At 33.5% G+C, this 17,098-nt stretch overlaps 2 protein-coding genes across 3 annotated transcripts; one reads left to right on the forward strand and one right to left on the reverse strand.

The window, feature by feature from the left end:
• Positions 1 to 204: 204 nt before the first annotated feature.
• Positions 205 to 3,183, reverse strand: LOC113289438. Of its 2 annotated transcripts, none has more exons than XM_026538688.1 (7): positions 3,049 to 3,183; positions 2,259 to 2,513; positions 1,662 to 1,752; positions 1,384 to 1,550; positions 1,014 to 1,041; positions 778 to 886; positions 205 to 681 (listed from the first exon to the last, which is right to left on the reverse strand). In XM_026538688.1, the coding sequence occupies exons 2-7, from the start codon at positions 2,469 to 2,471 to the stop codon at positions 600 to 602; spliced, it is 690 nt and encodes a 229-aa protein (XP_026394473.1). In that variant the 5' UTR covers positions 2,472 to 2,513; positions 3,049 to 3,183; the 3' UTR covers positions 205 to 599. The 2 variants fall into 2 exon arrangements, with proteins under 2 accessions (XP_026394473.1, XP_026394472.1); XM_026538687.1 differs by having other exon boundaries at positions 1,384 to 1,556; positions 3,049 to 3,179.
• Positions 3,184 to 7,627: 4,444 nt separating this feature from the next.
• LOC113291542 lies at positions 7,628 to 8,437 on the forward strand. Its single transcript, XM_026541066.1, has 2 exons — positions 7,628 to 7,765; positions 7,943 to 8,437. Exons 1-2 carry the CDS (start codon positions 7,628 to 7,630, stop codon positions 8,435 to 8,437), a joined length of 633 nt encoding a protein of 210 aa, XP_026396851.1.
• Positions 8,438 to 17,098: the final 8,661 nt, after the last annotated feature.

The following is a 17,098-nucleotide window of genomic DNA, read 5'->3' on the forward strand; positions in this document are numbered from 1 at the left end:
GGGGATTACCTTTACTTGTTTTGTTTTACTTTAATTAGCGTAGCTAATGCCTTATAGGAGTAATCCCCTTGGTGATATAGGAAATTGACAACAAAGAAAATTCTCCCTCTGTGGGAGATCCTTTGCTTACTAATGTTACTGCAGGAAGTTGGAAAATATTTTGACGTGGCTGACAACTCATCGTTTCTCTTGAGTTCACTTAAATCAATTATATAATAATGAGTTTCTTTTATTCCCTTCATGATGTAGCAATTCCGGCACTATGTGCTGGAGCTTGATATCATTTGATATCTCAGTGACCAAGACATAATACAAGCACTTGGACATAAACAAAGATGCTACCCCAATAAACATTGACTAACTGTACAAGCCTGCAAGGAGTCACTGACAGGTGATTTTGCACCATTTACAAATAAAATGAAGCGACAAGGGTAATCAAGCGTCCGGAACAGTAGTATAGAAGTAACCCTGCAATTTCTCCTGCAGATACGAGTCCAAGGCACAATTTTCTTTTACAGCTTAATTTTGCAGATCCCTTATGATTTCAGCTTTAGGAAGAACCCAACTACGAGAGCTTAACACAGTAGGTGCAGTAGTGCTCAGAAAAGCTCTGATAAAACGCGGCAAGAACTCCAAAAGGCCACAGAAGCTGCCTTAAACAATGCAGGGTTTTGGTAAATCCTGTTTGACAATTAACACAACTAAATCAATGTCTGTAACATGATACAAACATGTTATTGTTGAATTTAAGGAAAAATGGAAAATGGAGTAACTAACCCGGCAGCAGTTGCTCCCCATGAAGCTAGGTTATATATCACTTTACTTCCATCCCATGCCTTCTGAAATTTTCCCTTTTTCTTATTTATGGAGAATGTTTTGCTCAGAACTGTTAAACGCAAAGACATTAGAACTTCACAATACTAACACATTACCAACTCCAAAGATTGTTTGAAAAGAGCTTAAAGGGTTTTCTCATAATGTAAAGTATTAAAAGCAAATGAAATTGCAGTCACCTTCTTGGAGTTCATTGGGACTTAGTTCCTGCACAATCAGGTAAACCTTATCAAACTCACCAATGCAGAAACCACAATACAATATCTTAGCTGGTTCAAGACTCGATTGCCCAATCAAAGGACCTGATCATCTGTCATGACTAAAAAACAACAACCATGCTATTCATACCTCGTTTCAGTGCTAGCAAAGGAAGGGATGAGATCCTAAATACGTGGGGTGATGTGGCAAAGAGCACCCTAGCGTACAATCTCCACCCTCGTTTGCCAAGCACTAGACCGCTCATGGTATAACATTTACTATAAAACAAGAATTTCAGCGATTATAAATACAATTGAACTGCATGCTAGAATTAAGAGAATGTCCACATACTCTTGTTTGCTGTAAGGACAGCAAATATGTAGCCATAAAGCAAGCGATCCCCTCCATTATGTCTTCTTGCCTTACAAAAACATAACTATTTTGATCTGACTCAACATCTCCATCGATGTTACCATCTTCCCATAAATCATTGTCATTAATCACATCCCAAGAATTACCTTCCTCTTGCATCACAAGAAAAGATAATTAAGAGCGACATTACTACCTGTAGATTGCTGGAAACAAGAAGAAACATAATACCAAGGAGAAGGTTAACTTTCAAGACCTACCGTTTATGCTTTCTTGAGCTGACACATGAATACTTCCCAGCTTTTCTATGAAATTGGGAGACTCAACTGTTGATTTTATAAGATCGCATAGCTGCATTTAATTAAATAATTCTTTAGCTACAACGGTTACACATCATTTTCTCCTAACACCACATGATATCCTAACAAATGCATGCAATGGCCGACAGTGCCCCCATATCGAAAGCAAAATCTTGCAATGTAAGTGTACATGTAGCTCCACAGTTTGCACTACTACGTAAGCAGCATCATAGAGTGACTTGAAGGTTTTGACCCCCAATTCACAGTAAATCTAACCGATTACTACTGAGTGCTAAATAAATATATACTTGTGAGAACTCAACAAATCTAAATCTACAGAAACATAGAAATCAAATATGAAATACCCGTTTTTATTCTATTTTTAGTCAGAGAACTAAAGAATTTTTAGCACAAATGAAAAGAATCCGAAAGATACTCACAACAAGTAGCAACTAACTACATCCAGATATAAAACCCAAATCATCAAATTCCAAAAAAAATTGATTACAATTTTCCCTAATTTGAACAAATTTTTCATCAAAATCCCTACTTTTTTACCTGAATATTATCAGAATCGGCACATTCGGATGAAAATCCCTCTGCATCCTCGCCATCATCGTTTGGGTTCGTAGTGGTGGTGGTGGTTTTGAGTAACGCAAGCTTTCTATGACATTCTTCAAGCAACTTCTGCAAGTGTTTTTTATTCACGCGAATCCGTTCTTCTCTTGGAATACTTTCTTTCATGCAAGAGGGTTTCAGACCCGCATTCATGACAACCTTCTCCTTCTGCGTTACTCTCTCTTTCACTAAACCCTAAAAATTAAAAAAAGTTTTATCTGTAATTCTATATATATATATAAATAGAGTTTTTTTCGAGCAAACGTGGTTAACCGGAGCTTCTGGTTGATTCTCGCCCCACCATTCTAAGTTTCGGTCAATAGAATTTCAAGAAAACTTTTTGGTCCCACAAAATATTATTTGGCCAATCATATTCTATAAATTATTTACCTAAAATTATAAAATTTAAATAATCTAAAAAAATTACCAAACAAATATAAAAAAATATATAACACTACCAAAAAATAGAAACTTTTTTTTGTTAAAATTAACTATGAAGTATTCATCGTGATTTCATCATAAAATTAAATCGATCATAAAAATTAAAAAAAAATGTTCAAAGTCCAATGTCCAATTGCACTTCTTATAACTTATAATAAAACTCACCTATTTACAATTCCAGACTACCAATAATTAAAACCTCTAATTTAAAATTGCAATTACCCGTCCAAATGATATGAAATTATGTAATTATTGATCAAATTTATATCAACAATAAAAAGAAGAATACCCGATTTGTGAATTGGCGCCATTAGATAAGGGAATCTTCTTTCTCTGGGGCTTATAAAAGGCTTTGTTTATCCTGTAAAATTATAGAGAACACAAAATCATTAAGAGGAAATCATGTTGATGGTGTTAGAACGTAATAATCAAGCAAATAAGCAAACAAAAAAAATAGTAATAAGATTGCGGAGAAAAAAATGATTCATGCCATTTTTTCTAAATAAATCATTGTATAAAAATAATAAAAAAAAATGCTTAATAATTTCGACCCATAAAAATATTAAAAGAAAATTAAAGGAATTTCTATTTTCGGAAGCGTTGAAGTTATTTTGGAAAAATAACTCAACAAATAAATGTAGCAATTCGAAATATAGTGGACATCCAAAAATATAATATAGTGTTTTATGTTTTTGCACCTAAAAATGGCAAAAAATATTGGATGCATGATATTTACGGTAAAATACCTTTAGTAAAAAGTTAAAGGTAGACCCGTGATTTTCATAATCTAAACTTGCCAAAAATAACACAACATGCCATAAAAATAAAAATCATATACCATATTTTTTGACATTTTATTATTTTTATTTAAACAAAATCTTTTTATTGTGGGTAATATATCTCTTTATATAAAGAATCGAGCATAAGCAAATCCCATCATTTAACGCTGCTTATCTCTTCTAATGGTGTTTCGTTGTTTTTTTTTTCCTTTTTCCTGATTTTGTTATATGATCCCGGTATGTTGTTGTTTTTTAGGTATCCCTAAACGTTGAACGGTATTGTAAATGCTTAATGTCATTTGAATGGTAAATCTCCTCACTTCAAATGTTCTTTGGCTTTCCTTTTCCCCTTTGTTAACCGATAGATAATGATTTCATGCAGAGTTCAAGGAAGGAGATAAACTTTTATACAAAGTTTGTTTTGTAGATAAGATGGATGGCGACTTTAAAGTCATAAGAAAAAAAATTTGGTGCACCACTGTAAGCGCAGTACGTGATCGTGATGAAATCATTTTTTAAAATGTTGCAACCGCAATTTTTGGTCGGGATGGAATTGTTTTTATTTTCTAGCTTCGATTAAAAAAGAAGGTAATATCAACATCATAATTTTTTATTTTGTCTTCGTTTTTTTTTTGTATAATACGTACAACTTACGGGTTTAACAAGGATTTGGAAAAGATTTTGATTCGCTTATCCTGGAAAATTTAGGACAAGGAAGTCAATTTCTTTAAATGAAGATCATCAGTCCATCGAGGAGGGAGAAAGTAAGTCATTAATAGTCCATTTTCTTTTTTTATAACTATATGAGTTAATTATTGGTCAAAAACTTGAAAAAATAAAAAAAATTCTCTCTAAGTATTTGTATTTATGTCGGAGTATATTTTTCCCTATATTTTCCCTATAGTGGTATGCTGGAAAAGGTAAGTGCCAAATGTTATACGGGAAAGCTGTCCCACTTGATATTTTTTTGTTAATTAACATTTTTACTTTGAGTTAGGGTCCTAAGTTAATTGTTCACTTTACAGATGACTGGCAAAGATAAGGATTTCAATTTTCAGATATATGGCAACTTCTGATTTGTTGCATGAGTTGTCTAAAGACAGATATAAAGCGGATCATGATCTAGAGTTGAAGATTTCGATGACCGTTTAAGTATAGAAATAAAAGGAAATCCCTCGAAAAGTTTGCATCCTTCCATAGTTTTGTTAGCGTTTTTGTTCAATTTTCACTTAGTCACAGAACAATACAAAATCTGATCATAATTAACGAAGGCAGCTTGAACAGTTAAACAAAAGCTAGAAGACATTTTTTCGATTGTATTCCTATACTTTTACATGATTTGTGTTCATATAATTCAAGTTTAATCTCAATGACAAAGTCGATTATGTATTTTTTATGTAAATGAAGTGTTATATATCATACAAAAGTAGCTTTTGTTGAGAAATCATCAAGCACATTCTTCTCAATTTATGAACTAAGTTTTTGTCTGCATTTCAAAGCAAAAAATACCAAGCTTAAATACCTATCTAATACTTAATGTCTTCTAGATTTTTTTTTATGGCTTACTGTTTGTTGAACCACAGGTATGGAAGAAAATAAGTTTTTGAGAATTCTTTTAAGTACCATTAACGGAGGAGCTCAGGCAGTAATTACTATCCGGACATTTATGTCCGAATGAGTTTCTCAATGCAGTAATCGCAGCCTCATATGAAGATTTGGTAAGAAATAGATTCAAAAAATAGTACGTCGCTCATGTTGCTATTCTCTCTCTTCAAGATGACAAGATCAATGAAATAAATAAACGCATCGCGGCCCTGATTCTAGGAGAAGGATGTGAATCCCTGAGCAGGGATTATGTATCTTTTACTGCTAATAATTACACTGAAGCAGTGAAGTTGTATCATAAAGAATTTCCAAACAAGATTGAAAATGCGTACATGTCGCCTCATGAATTAAAATTAAAAATTGGACTGCCAATTATTCTCTTGAGTGGACTAACCAGGGACCAAGACATTGTTGCGGGCACAAGGTTGATTATAACAGAGCTACTAGAACATGAAATTGTTGTGGAAGTGTTAACAAGAGCTGCAGTCGGGGAAGAAGTGGTGATAGGAAAAAGTGTGATGAAATCAAGGGACACCGTACCACTAACTATATGACAGTTTTCAGTGAAAATTGCCTTTGCAATGCACACTAACAGATACAAGGCACAAAGCTTACACAGTGTTGGGTTTTACTTAGGATGACAATCCGTCATATATTGGCTTTTCAAATAAAAATATTAAAAGAAAATTAAAGAAATTTCTATTTTCGGAAGCGTATAAGTTATTTTGAAAAAATAACTCAACAAATAAATGTAGCAATTCGAAATATAGTGGACATCCAAAAATATAATATATTGTTTTATATTTTTGCATGTAAAAATGGCAAAAAATATTGGATGCATGATATTTACGGTAAAATATCTTTGGTAAAAAGTTAAAGGTAGACCTGTGATTTTCATAATCTAAACTTGCCAAAAATAACACAACAGGTAAATACAGCAGGCCGTAAAAATAAAAATCCTATACTATATTTTTAAACATTTTATTATTTTTTATTTAAACAAAATCTTTATTGTGGGTAATATATCTATTTATATAAATAATCGAGCATAAAAAAATCCCATCGTTTAACGCCGCTTCTCTCTTCTAATGGTGTTTCGTTGTTTTTTTTTCTTTTTCCTGATTTTGTTATCTGATCCCGGTATGTTGTTGTTTTGTAGGTATCCCTAAACGTTGATCGGTATTGTAAATGCTTAATGTCATTTGAATGGTAAATCTCCTTACTTCAAATGTTCTTTGGCTTTCCTTTTCTCCTTTGTTAACCGATAGATAATGATTTCATGCAGAGTTCAAAGAAGGAGATAAATTTTTATACAAAGTTTGTTTTGTAGATAAGATGGATGGCGACTTTAAAGTCATAAGAAAAATATTTTGGTGCACCACTGTAAGCGCAGTACGTGATCGTGATGAAATCATTTTTTAGAATGTTGCAACCGAAATTTTTGGTCGGGATGGAATCGTTTTTATTTTCTAGCTTCGATTAGAAAAGAAGGTAATATCAACATCATAATTTTTATTCTTCATTTTTTTTTGTATAACGCGTACAACTTACGGGTTTAACAAGGATTTGGAAAAGATCTTGATTCGCTTATCTTGGAAAATTTAGGAGAAGGAAGTCAATTTCTGTAAATGAAAATCATCAGTCCATCGAGGAGGGAGAAAATAAGTAATTAAAAGTCCATTTTCTTTCTTTTTTTAACTATATGAGTTAATTATTGGTCAAAAACTTGAACAAATAAAAAAAATTCTCTCAACTATTTGTATTTATGTTGGAGTATATTTGTCCCTATATTTTCCCTGTAGTGGTATACTGGAAAAGGTAAGTGCCGAATGTTATACGGGAAAGCTATCCCACTTGATGTTTTTTTGTTAATTAACATTTTTACTTTGAGTTAGGGTCCTAAGTTAATTGTTCACTTTACAGATGACTGGTAAAGATAAGAATTTCAATTTTCAGATATATGGCAACTTCTGATTTGTTGAATGAGTTATCTAAAGACGGATATAAAGAGGATCATGATCTAGAGTTGAAGATTTCGATGACCGTTCAATAGAGAAATAAAAGTAAATCCCTCGAAAAGTTTGCATCCTTCCATAGTTTTGTTAGCATTTTTGTTCAATTTTCACTTAGTCACAGAACAATATAAAATCCGATCATAATTAACGAAGGCAGCTTGAACAGTCAAACAAAAGCTAGAAGACATTTTTTCGATTGTATTCCTATACTTTTACATGATTTTTGTTCATCATATTCAAGTTTAATCTCAATGACAAAGTCGATTATGTATTTTTTTATGTAAATGAAGTGTTATATATCATATGAAAGTAGCTTTTGTTGAGAAATCATCAAGCACATTCTTCTCAATTTAAGAACTAAGTTTTTGTCTGCATTTCAAAGCAAAAAATACCAAGCTTAAATACCTATCCAATACTTGATGTCTTTTAGATTTTTTTTTTATGGCTTACTGTTTGTTGAACCACGGGTATGGAAGAAAATCAGTTTATGATAATTCTTTTAAGTACCATTAACGGAGGAGCTCAGGCAGTAATTACTACCCAGACATTTCTGTCCACTGAGAATGAGTTTCTCAATGCAGTAATCGCAGCCTCATATGGAGATTTGGTAAGAAATAGATTCAAAAAATAGTACGTCGCTCATGCTGCTATTCTCTCTCTTCAAGATGACAAGATAAATGAAATAAATAAACGCATCGCGGCCCTATTTCCAAGAGAAGGATGTGAATACCTGGGCAGGGATTATGTATCTTTTAATGATAATAATTACACTGAAGCAGTGCAGTTGTATCATAAAGAATTTCTAAAAAAGATTGAAAATGCGTACATGCTGCCTCATAAATTAAAATTAAAAATTGGATTGCCAATTATTCTCTTAAGTGGACTAACCAGAGACCAAGACATTGTTGCGGGCACAAGATTGATTCTAACAGAGCTACTAGAACATGAAATTGTTGCGGAAGTGTTAATAGGAGCTGCAGTCAGGGAAAAAGTGGTGATAGGAAAAAGTGTGATGAAATCAAGGGACACCGTACCACTAACTAGATGTCAGTTTTCAGTGAAAATTGCCTTTGCAATGCACACTGACAGATGCAAGGCACAAAGCTTACACAGTGTTGGGTTTTACTTGGAGGATGACAATCCGTCATACATTGGCTTTTCAAATACAGCTAAGGAACCATCAAAACAAAAATCACTATCATCAGAAAGAATGATTTACTATATGGATACACCAAAACCATTGTCCATCAACACAATCCTGAAAATTTCGGGTCTATAGACCATATAGTTCTCCAAACAGTGGCTTATGATGGGAATCATGAATAGAGGAAGGTTAGAATGATTTGGGTCCTTAATTGGAGTTTTGCTTTATGTTTAATTAGGAAAATGAGTTTTACTATTATTTTTCTTAGAAATAGATTTGTTTAGAAATCACAAAAATTTCCAACTTTGTTATAGTTTCCCTTTTAGTAAATGTTATGGTTCCCTTTTAGTAAATGTCATATTTAGCCTTCTTTTATTCATTTTTCTTACACACTTAGACGCATCGCAATTGCCAAACAATAACGCATCTCAGACGAACCTGCATTTCTCTGTTTTTTCAAGGACACACTTGCCTGCTTCTTTGATGAACCTGCATTTCCCTCACGTGCCTTCACAAACACATTCCTCTTGAGATTTGCTTCTCTATCTATATCTGCATCGTATACACAAAACTGAGCAAACGTTAGACTTATAGTAGGAAAAAGAGATGAAGATTACAAAGAAAAAAAATTACACCATGTTATCCTCTATATATGTAAACCAAATGTAAGCGATCTTTAACCCAAAAAAATTCACATGGTGAAACTAGAAAATCTTCGTAGTATAAACAGGTACGAGCATCACTACCTACACGCGGTAATCAAAAACAACAACAAACAATGGCAGAAAAACAACAGATTTACAAAAGAAAGAACGCAGAATACTTGCAGAACAATATGAAAAGGAAAAGTATACTTATCTCTACCTTGAAGAACTTCACGACAAGAAAAAAAGAAGAAGAAGAAGCATACAAAGACGACAAAGAAACCATAGGCGAAAGGATGTGAATCTTCGATTTTATAAAAATGATATGGTTTTGTTCAACCAACCAAAACAAGTTTAATAATTGGGAATACAACTAAGGAGCCATCAAAACCATAGACGCCAAAGAATGTTTGCTATTTTCGATCAATTTTTTGTTGGTTGATGAATCACCAATATTAAAATTTTATTATTATCAATAATTTTGGCCTTTTTTTGTTCATTTTATTTTCTTGCACACTTATTGGGATTACTGTGATTTTGTGATATATAATCTCTATATAAAAAGAGCATTCAATATTCCACAGACAATAAACAGACCCATGCATCGCACGGGTGACAAACTAGTTTCCATTAAAGAAGAAGTTTGGATTTTTGTTGTTTCCTTGTTGTAGCGAATGATGGCGAAAGAGAATTGAAAGTAGACGATTTTGTTATCACTTTATTTGCTTAGACGTCTGTTCTACCCTTATCGGGGCTCCATTTTCTTGAAAAGTTTGTATTTTAAAAAGTAGAAATTAACGTTTATTCCTATTATTGCTGGGCTTTAGACTTCCTAGTCCTACGCTCTCAGGCCTGATACCGAAAAGTCAAAATTTCACATTTTTAGAACGGGTTAGTCCTTTTTTAAACGATTTAGTCCAAAACTGAAATTTCCGATGGCAAAAATAACCCTCGTATGAAAATCTGGGGTATTGATTTGTTCTTATTTCATTTCTTCGCTCTCGTCAAATCTCTAAACCAAAGACGAGCAGCTTAGGTTTTAGTTTTTCATTTCGATTCATCTCGGTATTAATTACTAGTTTTTTTCTATGAGATCTACTATTCTTGAATCAAAAAAAACCAATCTACCGGTTGATGGTCTTGTCCGATTACTCTTCCATGATTTTATGGTAATAATTCACTTCCGATTTGATTTTGATTCTCTATAATTTTAATTTTGGTTTATGTTATTGAAGGAATGTGATGCATATGTACTGTTAAACTCAACTAATGGATTTGGAACTAAGAAATAAGTTTTCTCGAATTAATCATTGAAGGGATTTGATGTGATTGTGCAAATCTAGCACAGTGTTGAACCTGTTTGTCGAGGATTTATTCGTTGCTCTGATATTTTGGTTTTCTCAATAGATATGTTGCTTTGGTAATTCATACCGAAACTCTTTAGATTGGGTATTGATATACATTATGAGATTGTTAATGTTATTTTTGTATAAATGATGTTCAATTTTTATATAGATTATGGGATTAGGATGTTAATTTATAAATGCATAAGTGAACTTAATTAAAATTATGTTTTTAAGGTTCAAACATTCGTGTTAGTTAACTATTTCGTCTTCTTAAGTTTCTTTTTTTAAGGGTACAAAAGAATTGATTATAAATGGTACGAATGTTGTATGTGTTGATTAACTATTTGTGAAGTTCTTTCTTTTGAAGTTGCTGACCACTTATTAATCTTGCAGGAGATTGCAAGACAACTTTGATTGGATCATTACTTGAAGCTTTCGAAAATAGTATGGACACGAGCTTCATTTTTGTCCAAATGATGTACTTCAGATCTACAACTATTAGACTTTTTTTTTTAATTCCACCAATATATATGTTTGTTCATTTTTTTTTATCTTGTAGCCGTAATGCAAACAGATATTGAATACTTGAAAAAGAGTAGCCCAGCTGTGCTGATAGAGGTCTCGGAGTATGCTGCTAGAGTTGGAGAACTTTATACTTCTCACCAAGTATTGTACTTCTCTACACTATAATTGTATCTGTGATAAAATTATTATTTAGTAGAAATACACCTCTCTATATTACGTGATTTTATCGGTGATAAACGACTCCATATTCTTATGTATGTGTAAATAACTAGGGTGGACAAACCGGTACACATGTGAAAAAAATGACTGCTATAGATTCTTGTGCGCATTTAATTTTTGTTTGCTAAACCAAAATTTTAGTGGAAGAAGCTGACTGCTATAGATTCTTGACAAAGCTTTAGTGCATCGCACGAGCGACAATGGGCTACTCTTGACACAACTGTTGCCTTACAGTTTGCCACTAATATCCCTTAATCTGAGAGGTTTAGCATATCACTCCAGCTGACATCACGAATACTTGGTATACATTTGCATGTCAGTTTAACTTTTTTCTTCATTACAACACTTAGTTCACTTGATCAACAGGCTCATGCTAATAGTTTTACTTCGTTTTTATATGAATGTGATACCGGAAAATGTTGGTACTTGGAACCTTATTAATGATGTAAGTGGTGAAAATGATGTTGACGAGAGATAATAGCGATGAATTTCTTTTTAGCATGGATCTAACAAATAACTTTTTGCATATGGTATGATGCCTGCGAATGTGTCTACATATATTTGTTTTGGTTTATATTTGACTTTGTTTCATTTTAAGCTCATGTTTGTTGTTTGGTTTTGTAGGTGTTTTCATATTTGGATCATTCAAATCTCTGTCTAGTTGGTGGAGTGTGTCGACAATGGAGATCGGTTAGTGGACATCAGGATTTCTGGAAGCGTTTGAATTTTGAAGACAAGAGTATAACTGAACTGTAAAGTAAGTCTTCCTTGAGTACTTCTCTAAAGACTAAAGTATTGGTAGTAACACCGTTAACATCTATGATTTTTCCTCTCCAAAAAAAGGGTATTAGTTTTCAAAAAAAAAAAACTGACTAATTAGCATGTGGATTGACTCTTAATGTGTACATAATTGTACACATGTAGATTTTTAATGGGCTAACTAATTGACAATGATGGTAGGAGTCTAGGATTGACGACGGTGGTATATATGTGTCTGCAATGGTGGTTGAGTTCGGAGTCTTTAAAATGTTAAGATTTTTAATGCTCCAGAGCATACCTTTTTAACAAAATTAGTTATAAACATGTACTTGTATGCTGTTGGCAGTATGTTGTTAGACATTGATCTTCTCATGCGTTTGATCACCTTTATAAATCTAGAATATTATTGTGCTTTCTTTGTTCTGGCGTAGTAAAAAGCTTTCTGCCCCGTCAAGGTACTCACGTACACGTAATGTAAATAAGTTGTTGGAAATTCTGCGAAAGATGTTGCCGAGGGGAAAACTTGGATTATTTTACAAGGTAAAATTTTGTAACCAAGTTAAACAATAAACATTAGATGAGGATAATTTGACACAAATTTGGCTAAGGAGATTCTAAATTGTTTGCTATATATATAATGTTATGGCATATTGGGGAAATTTGTTGAATGAAACATCAGTTTGTTACGTTCTTTTGCTAGATATATAATGCTATGCTGCAGTTACTAATAGTAAACACTACAATCTACAGATGCTAATTATGGTGTACATATTTATACACACGTTGACATTATGGTGTACATAGTTGTACACACGTAGCAATTGTGATAACAGTAGTCATGCAATTATTAATGTATACATATTCATTTAAAAGGTATTACTTAAGAATTTCCACCCTTCTATTTTTTTCTTCATATTTTGCATCCTGGTTATTCTATTTGTTTGTTGATAAGTACATAATGTATACATATTCAATTTTTAATTAGAAGCAATCCAAATTCCTGCACCTTTAGTATTATCGCGTTCCTATTTTACTCAAACTATAAGATCTCAATGTGTGCTGTGATGTGTACATAGTTGTACACATGCTGAAGATTAATGTGTAAATAGTTATACACCTGTTTATTGGGTGTGGTTTCTAGGTGCTGATCGTCAATTCAGGAATAAGCTTTGGTTAATGTTCAATTCTTCTACTGGTAATTATTACTCGGATACTTTTGTTTTGATTTCCAAATTTCAATTCAACATGCAAATTTGATAATGGTATACTAGAATTTATATCAACAGGTGAAACACTATCGTTGGATCGCAATTCAAGATTTGTTATGAGGTCAGTACCAGCTTGGCTTTTGTTCTTTTTAATCATTCACTTTGTCTTAGCTCTGGATAACTGAACTCAAGAACTTTTTATACATATATGGTGCACGTGAAATTACTTAGATTAACTGCTTGTTTAGGATACGTCCAATTTTGTGTGTTGTTTCTTTCTTTTTGTTGCAGACTTTTTATGTGTAGACGATTCAAGTTGTATATGTGTATTAACTTCTGCATTTTGTTCCGTCTCATGAATATACGAGTTGTTTTTTGTATGCGGATGTTAGATTTTCTAGATTTTGTACATGTGTACATGGTGTACACTACTGTCCTGTCTCATTGATGTATGGCATGTTTTATGGGTACGGGTGCTGGATTTTCATGATTTTTGTAGATGTGTACATGGTGGTACACCACCATGTGTACATATTTGTACACCTATAATATAAGTGTACATTGTCGTACACATGTGATAGAAATTACATGTGTACTTAGTATCCCGTTTTAGGACTCTTAATCAAGTTTTAGTGAGCAATCTTTTTCGTTTTTTGGATGTCGAATCAGTGATGCTATGATTCGCTAGATGTTGGTTACGATAGAAATGTTAGGACTGTCTGATTACATCAATACTGTCAATTGTATCAACACTTCTCTAGCAAGCAGCAATTCAAGCATCTTTCCACTATAACAACGTAGAGATTGTGGAATCAAGTCCAAGAGAAGCATCAAGTTAAAATAAAATCCAAAGACGTTTAGGAACTAGATCTGATTCAAATAATATAGTCACAGGCTTTCTAACGTATCAATCCAGCCAAATAATCATATCTACTGTAGCTTTATAAATAATCATATCTACTATAGCATATATTCTTAAAAGTACGTAAGAATTAACCGATGCATTTTCTTGTACACCAGTTATATGGGTGCATATAAAAGTGCACCTTTTTTTGTGTGTGCTTGTTACAGGTTTATATGCTTGTAAACCTTGCTCTTGCTCTTAGAGCTTCAATAGAGGAAGAGATGGCAAGAAAGGACGCAGCTGAAAGGGCTGCAGAAAAAAAAGGAGATGGACATGCTTCAAGTTCACATGATACAACTATGATTGAAAACGATGGCATTATGTCTGATGGAGCTAATACAGGCGATTTGATGGCAGGTATCATACTTGTTATTAGTAATCCTGGGGTTGAATCTGTGGTTAGAAACATAATGCAGTTTATGATTGTAAATGAATTAGAGATGTGGTTTTCTGCAGTGAAGGAAAGATGTATTTGGTTTGATTAGAGTTTATGCATGCTCGAGTCTGAAAGAAGATGGTGTTACTGAGATTTCAAGGGTGTTAAAACTGTTGATTTGCTGAATATGAGATGGAGACAGTACTGTTACTTTGTGTGATTTAGAGTCTGCAGTGAGTAAGCTGATAACGAAACGAAGAAGTGTTGTGTATTATTGCTGTCTGAGAAATTATAGGGTATGGATGAGATGCGGTTGCCTATGAAGAAATTGCAGGTGATGCTATGATAAATTTGGATCGGTTTGCTTCTATGTTGCAGTACAAGGAATGGTGCAGCTGAGTAACTGGTGCTATTGAGATGGTAGAACTCTGAAGTGGTAGTCTGGTGAATAAATAAGAAATGCCGATGAAATTACAAAGCTGAAATCTGAAATGTGTGATGTTGGTGGTACCGAGGAGCAAGAATCTATGTTTATGTTGGATGGGTAGTATTACTGCAGTGAAGTGCAGCTAGGATTGGAAAGCTACAGAAACGCATAAAAAATTGGAGTTGAATGGTTGAGGTGTTGTGGTTGTTTGCAGTAGCAGGGTTAAGAGTGGTTAAGCGTTGACGCTGGTGTTGGTAATGAGTTTGGGTTGTAAACAGGTTGTATTTTTGTAAATGTGTACATGTTTGTACACCAATGTAAACTAAGTTTTTTTAAAAAATGATAATTATATAGTCATATCTTTTTGTAGCTCTCGGAAAGAGCTTTCCGAATATATAAAGTTTGCAAATTTTGGACAAACGGTTCGAAAGATAAATTGATTTTCATTTTATATTTATATTATTTAAAATTGCTGACATCATCATGAGCCACTTTAGACTAAACTTCAAATATTTGGACTAAATTGTAAACCAGGAAGGTTATTTGTGTACTTTCCATAAAAAGGACTAATTTGTACCTAGTTGAATGGGTTAGGACTAACTAGTATATTTGGATGAGATTTTGGACTAAACCATATTTTTCCCTTTTAAGAATCCTATCGGGGCTTAAAAAGGGTGGGCTTCGGGGGGCTAAATGGGGTCATAAAATAACAACCCATAGGACCCCTTATCTATCATTTTTTTGTAATGTCTAATCCACCCTTAATTTGATCAGTCTTAGTGAATCGATTAGAGTTTTGAAGAAGGAAAAATGGTGATTTTGGTGAAATTCTTTTGAAAAAATTTTGAAGAAAAAATGATGAAACCCTTCATCACAAAAGTCAAGATAACCTTATAATCAACTCCCAACATCAATTTTATCAATTCAAATCCGTAAAAAATCTGAAGAAAAAAAACTGGAATTTTGTCATAAAATGACAATTCTGGAAGGGGAAGGATATATGCTAGCTTAGTTAAGGGGCACCTAGATGTTAAGGGCACCCAATTTAGCCGTTAATTGTTCTTTAATTATGTTTTATATTTCTGTTTTAGCTAATTACCTCTCGTGCTGCTCACACGTTCTGTCCTTGTGAGTAAGTGGGTATAAGTCTTGTAGATTGGTCTTATCTCGAACTATGAAGAATCAATTATCAGAAATTGCTTTTCTCCCTCAAACTTCTTTTCTACCCATTCTAAATCTCTATCCTTAGAGATTTGAGTTGCTTCTGAGCTAATTTGTAGTGTAGATCACTACAATTGGTATCAGAGCACTCGATCCGAGTGTTCCTGTGTGATTATGGTGTCTCAGAAAGAGTTTGACGCTTTGAACAAGCGTGCTAATGAACTTTCTAACAATCATAATGAGGGTTTCAAGGAAATCAACAAGAGAATCGATGAAGCTCATAACACAGTTTCTCCAGCGTTGTTAGCAGGTATATGAGGCTTGTTAGATACTAAGATGGCATCTCTGGAAGAAAGGATTCTCAATCGACCAAAAACAGGAGATGGATTGTTCGAGAATCCCTTCAATCATCAACCCCAACCAGGAGAAGAAGGTAACCGAAGGATTCTAACTCGCCAATTTTCAAATACACATAAACCTAAATTATATTTTCCAAAGTTTGATGGGAGTAACCCTAGATCTTGGATTCTTAAGTGTAGTAAATTTTTTCAATTACATCTGATAGATGAGGAACCAAAAGTCATGGTTACCTCCTTGCATTTAGAGGGTAAATCAGAAGTGTGGTATCAAGACTATCAAGTGGGAAGAGAGATATCCTATGGGAGGAGTTTTGTAGTGACATCAATTTTTCGATTTCAGGAACTTGGTCATGATGATGTGGTAGGGGAATTCAATAAGCTTTGTCAAGAAGGTACAATATTAGAGTATCAAGAGATATTTGAAGAGCTCAAAGTATTAATGATTGCTAATAATAGATACTTGAATGAAGCTTACTTCACTTCTAGCTTTGTCAGTGGACTCAAGGAGTAAATTAGAATGGAAGTTCAAATGCATTCACCCTCAATACTCAATCAGGCCATGTACTTAGCCAGGATGAAAGAGGCTGTGATGGAGAAGGCAGTTAGGAAGGTCAAATTTGTTTCAAGACTTCCTCCACTCTTAATGAGAAGTATAAGTTCTAAAAGTTTTGTGACTCCACCTAAGTCCAATTCACCATCCCCTACTAGTGGAGCCAGCCTTAAAATACTTCCCATCAAGAAATTAACTTATGCTCAGATGAGGGCAAGAAGAGAGAAGGGCTTGTGTTATAATTGTGATGAAAAGTATGAGATGGGTCACAGGTGTATTAAACAGTAATTGTACATGTTAGTTGGTGAAGAAGATGAG

The sequence above is a fragment of the Papaver somniferum genome, chromosome 6 (genome assembly GCF_003573695.1).
Source record: "Papaver somniferum cultivar HN1 chromosome 6, ASM357369v1, whole genome shotgun sequence".
NCBI lineage: Eukaryota > Viridiplantae > Streptophyta > Magnoliopsida > Ranunculales > Papaveraceae > Papaver > Papaver somniferum.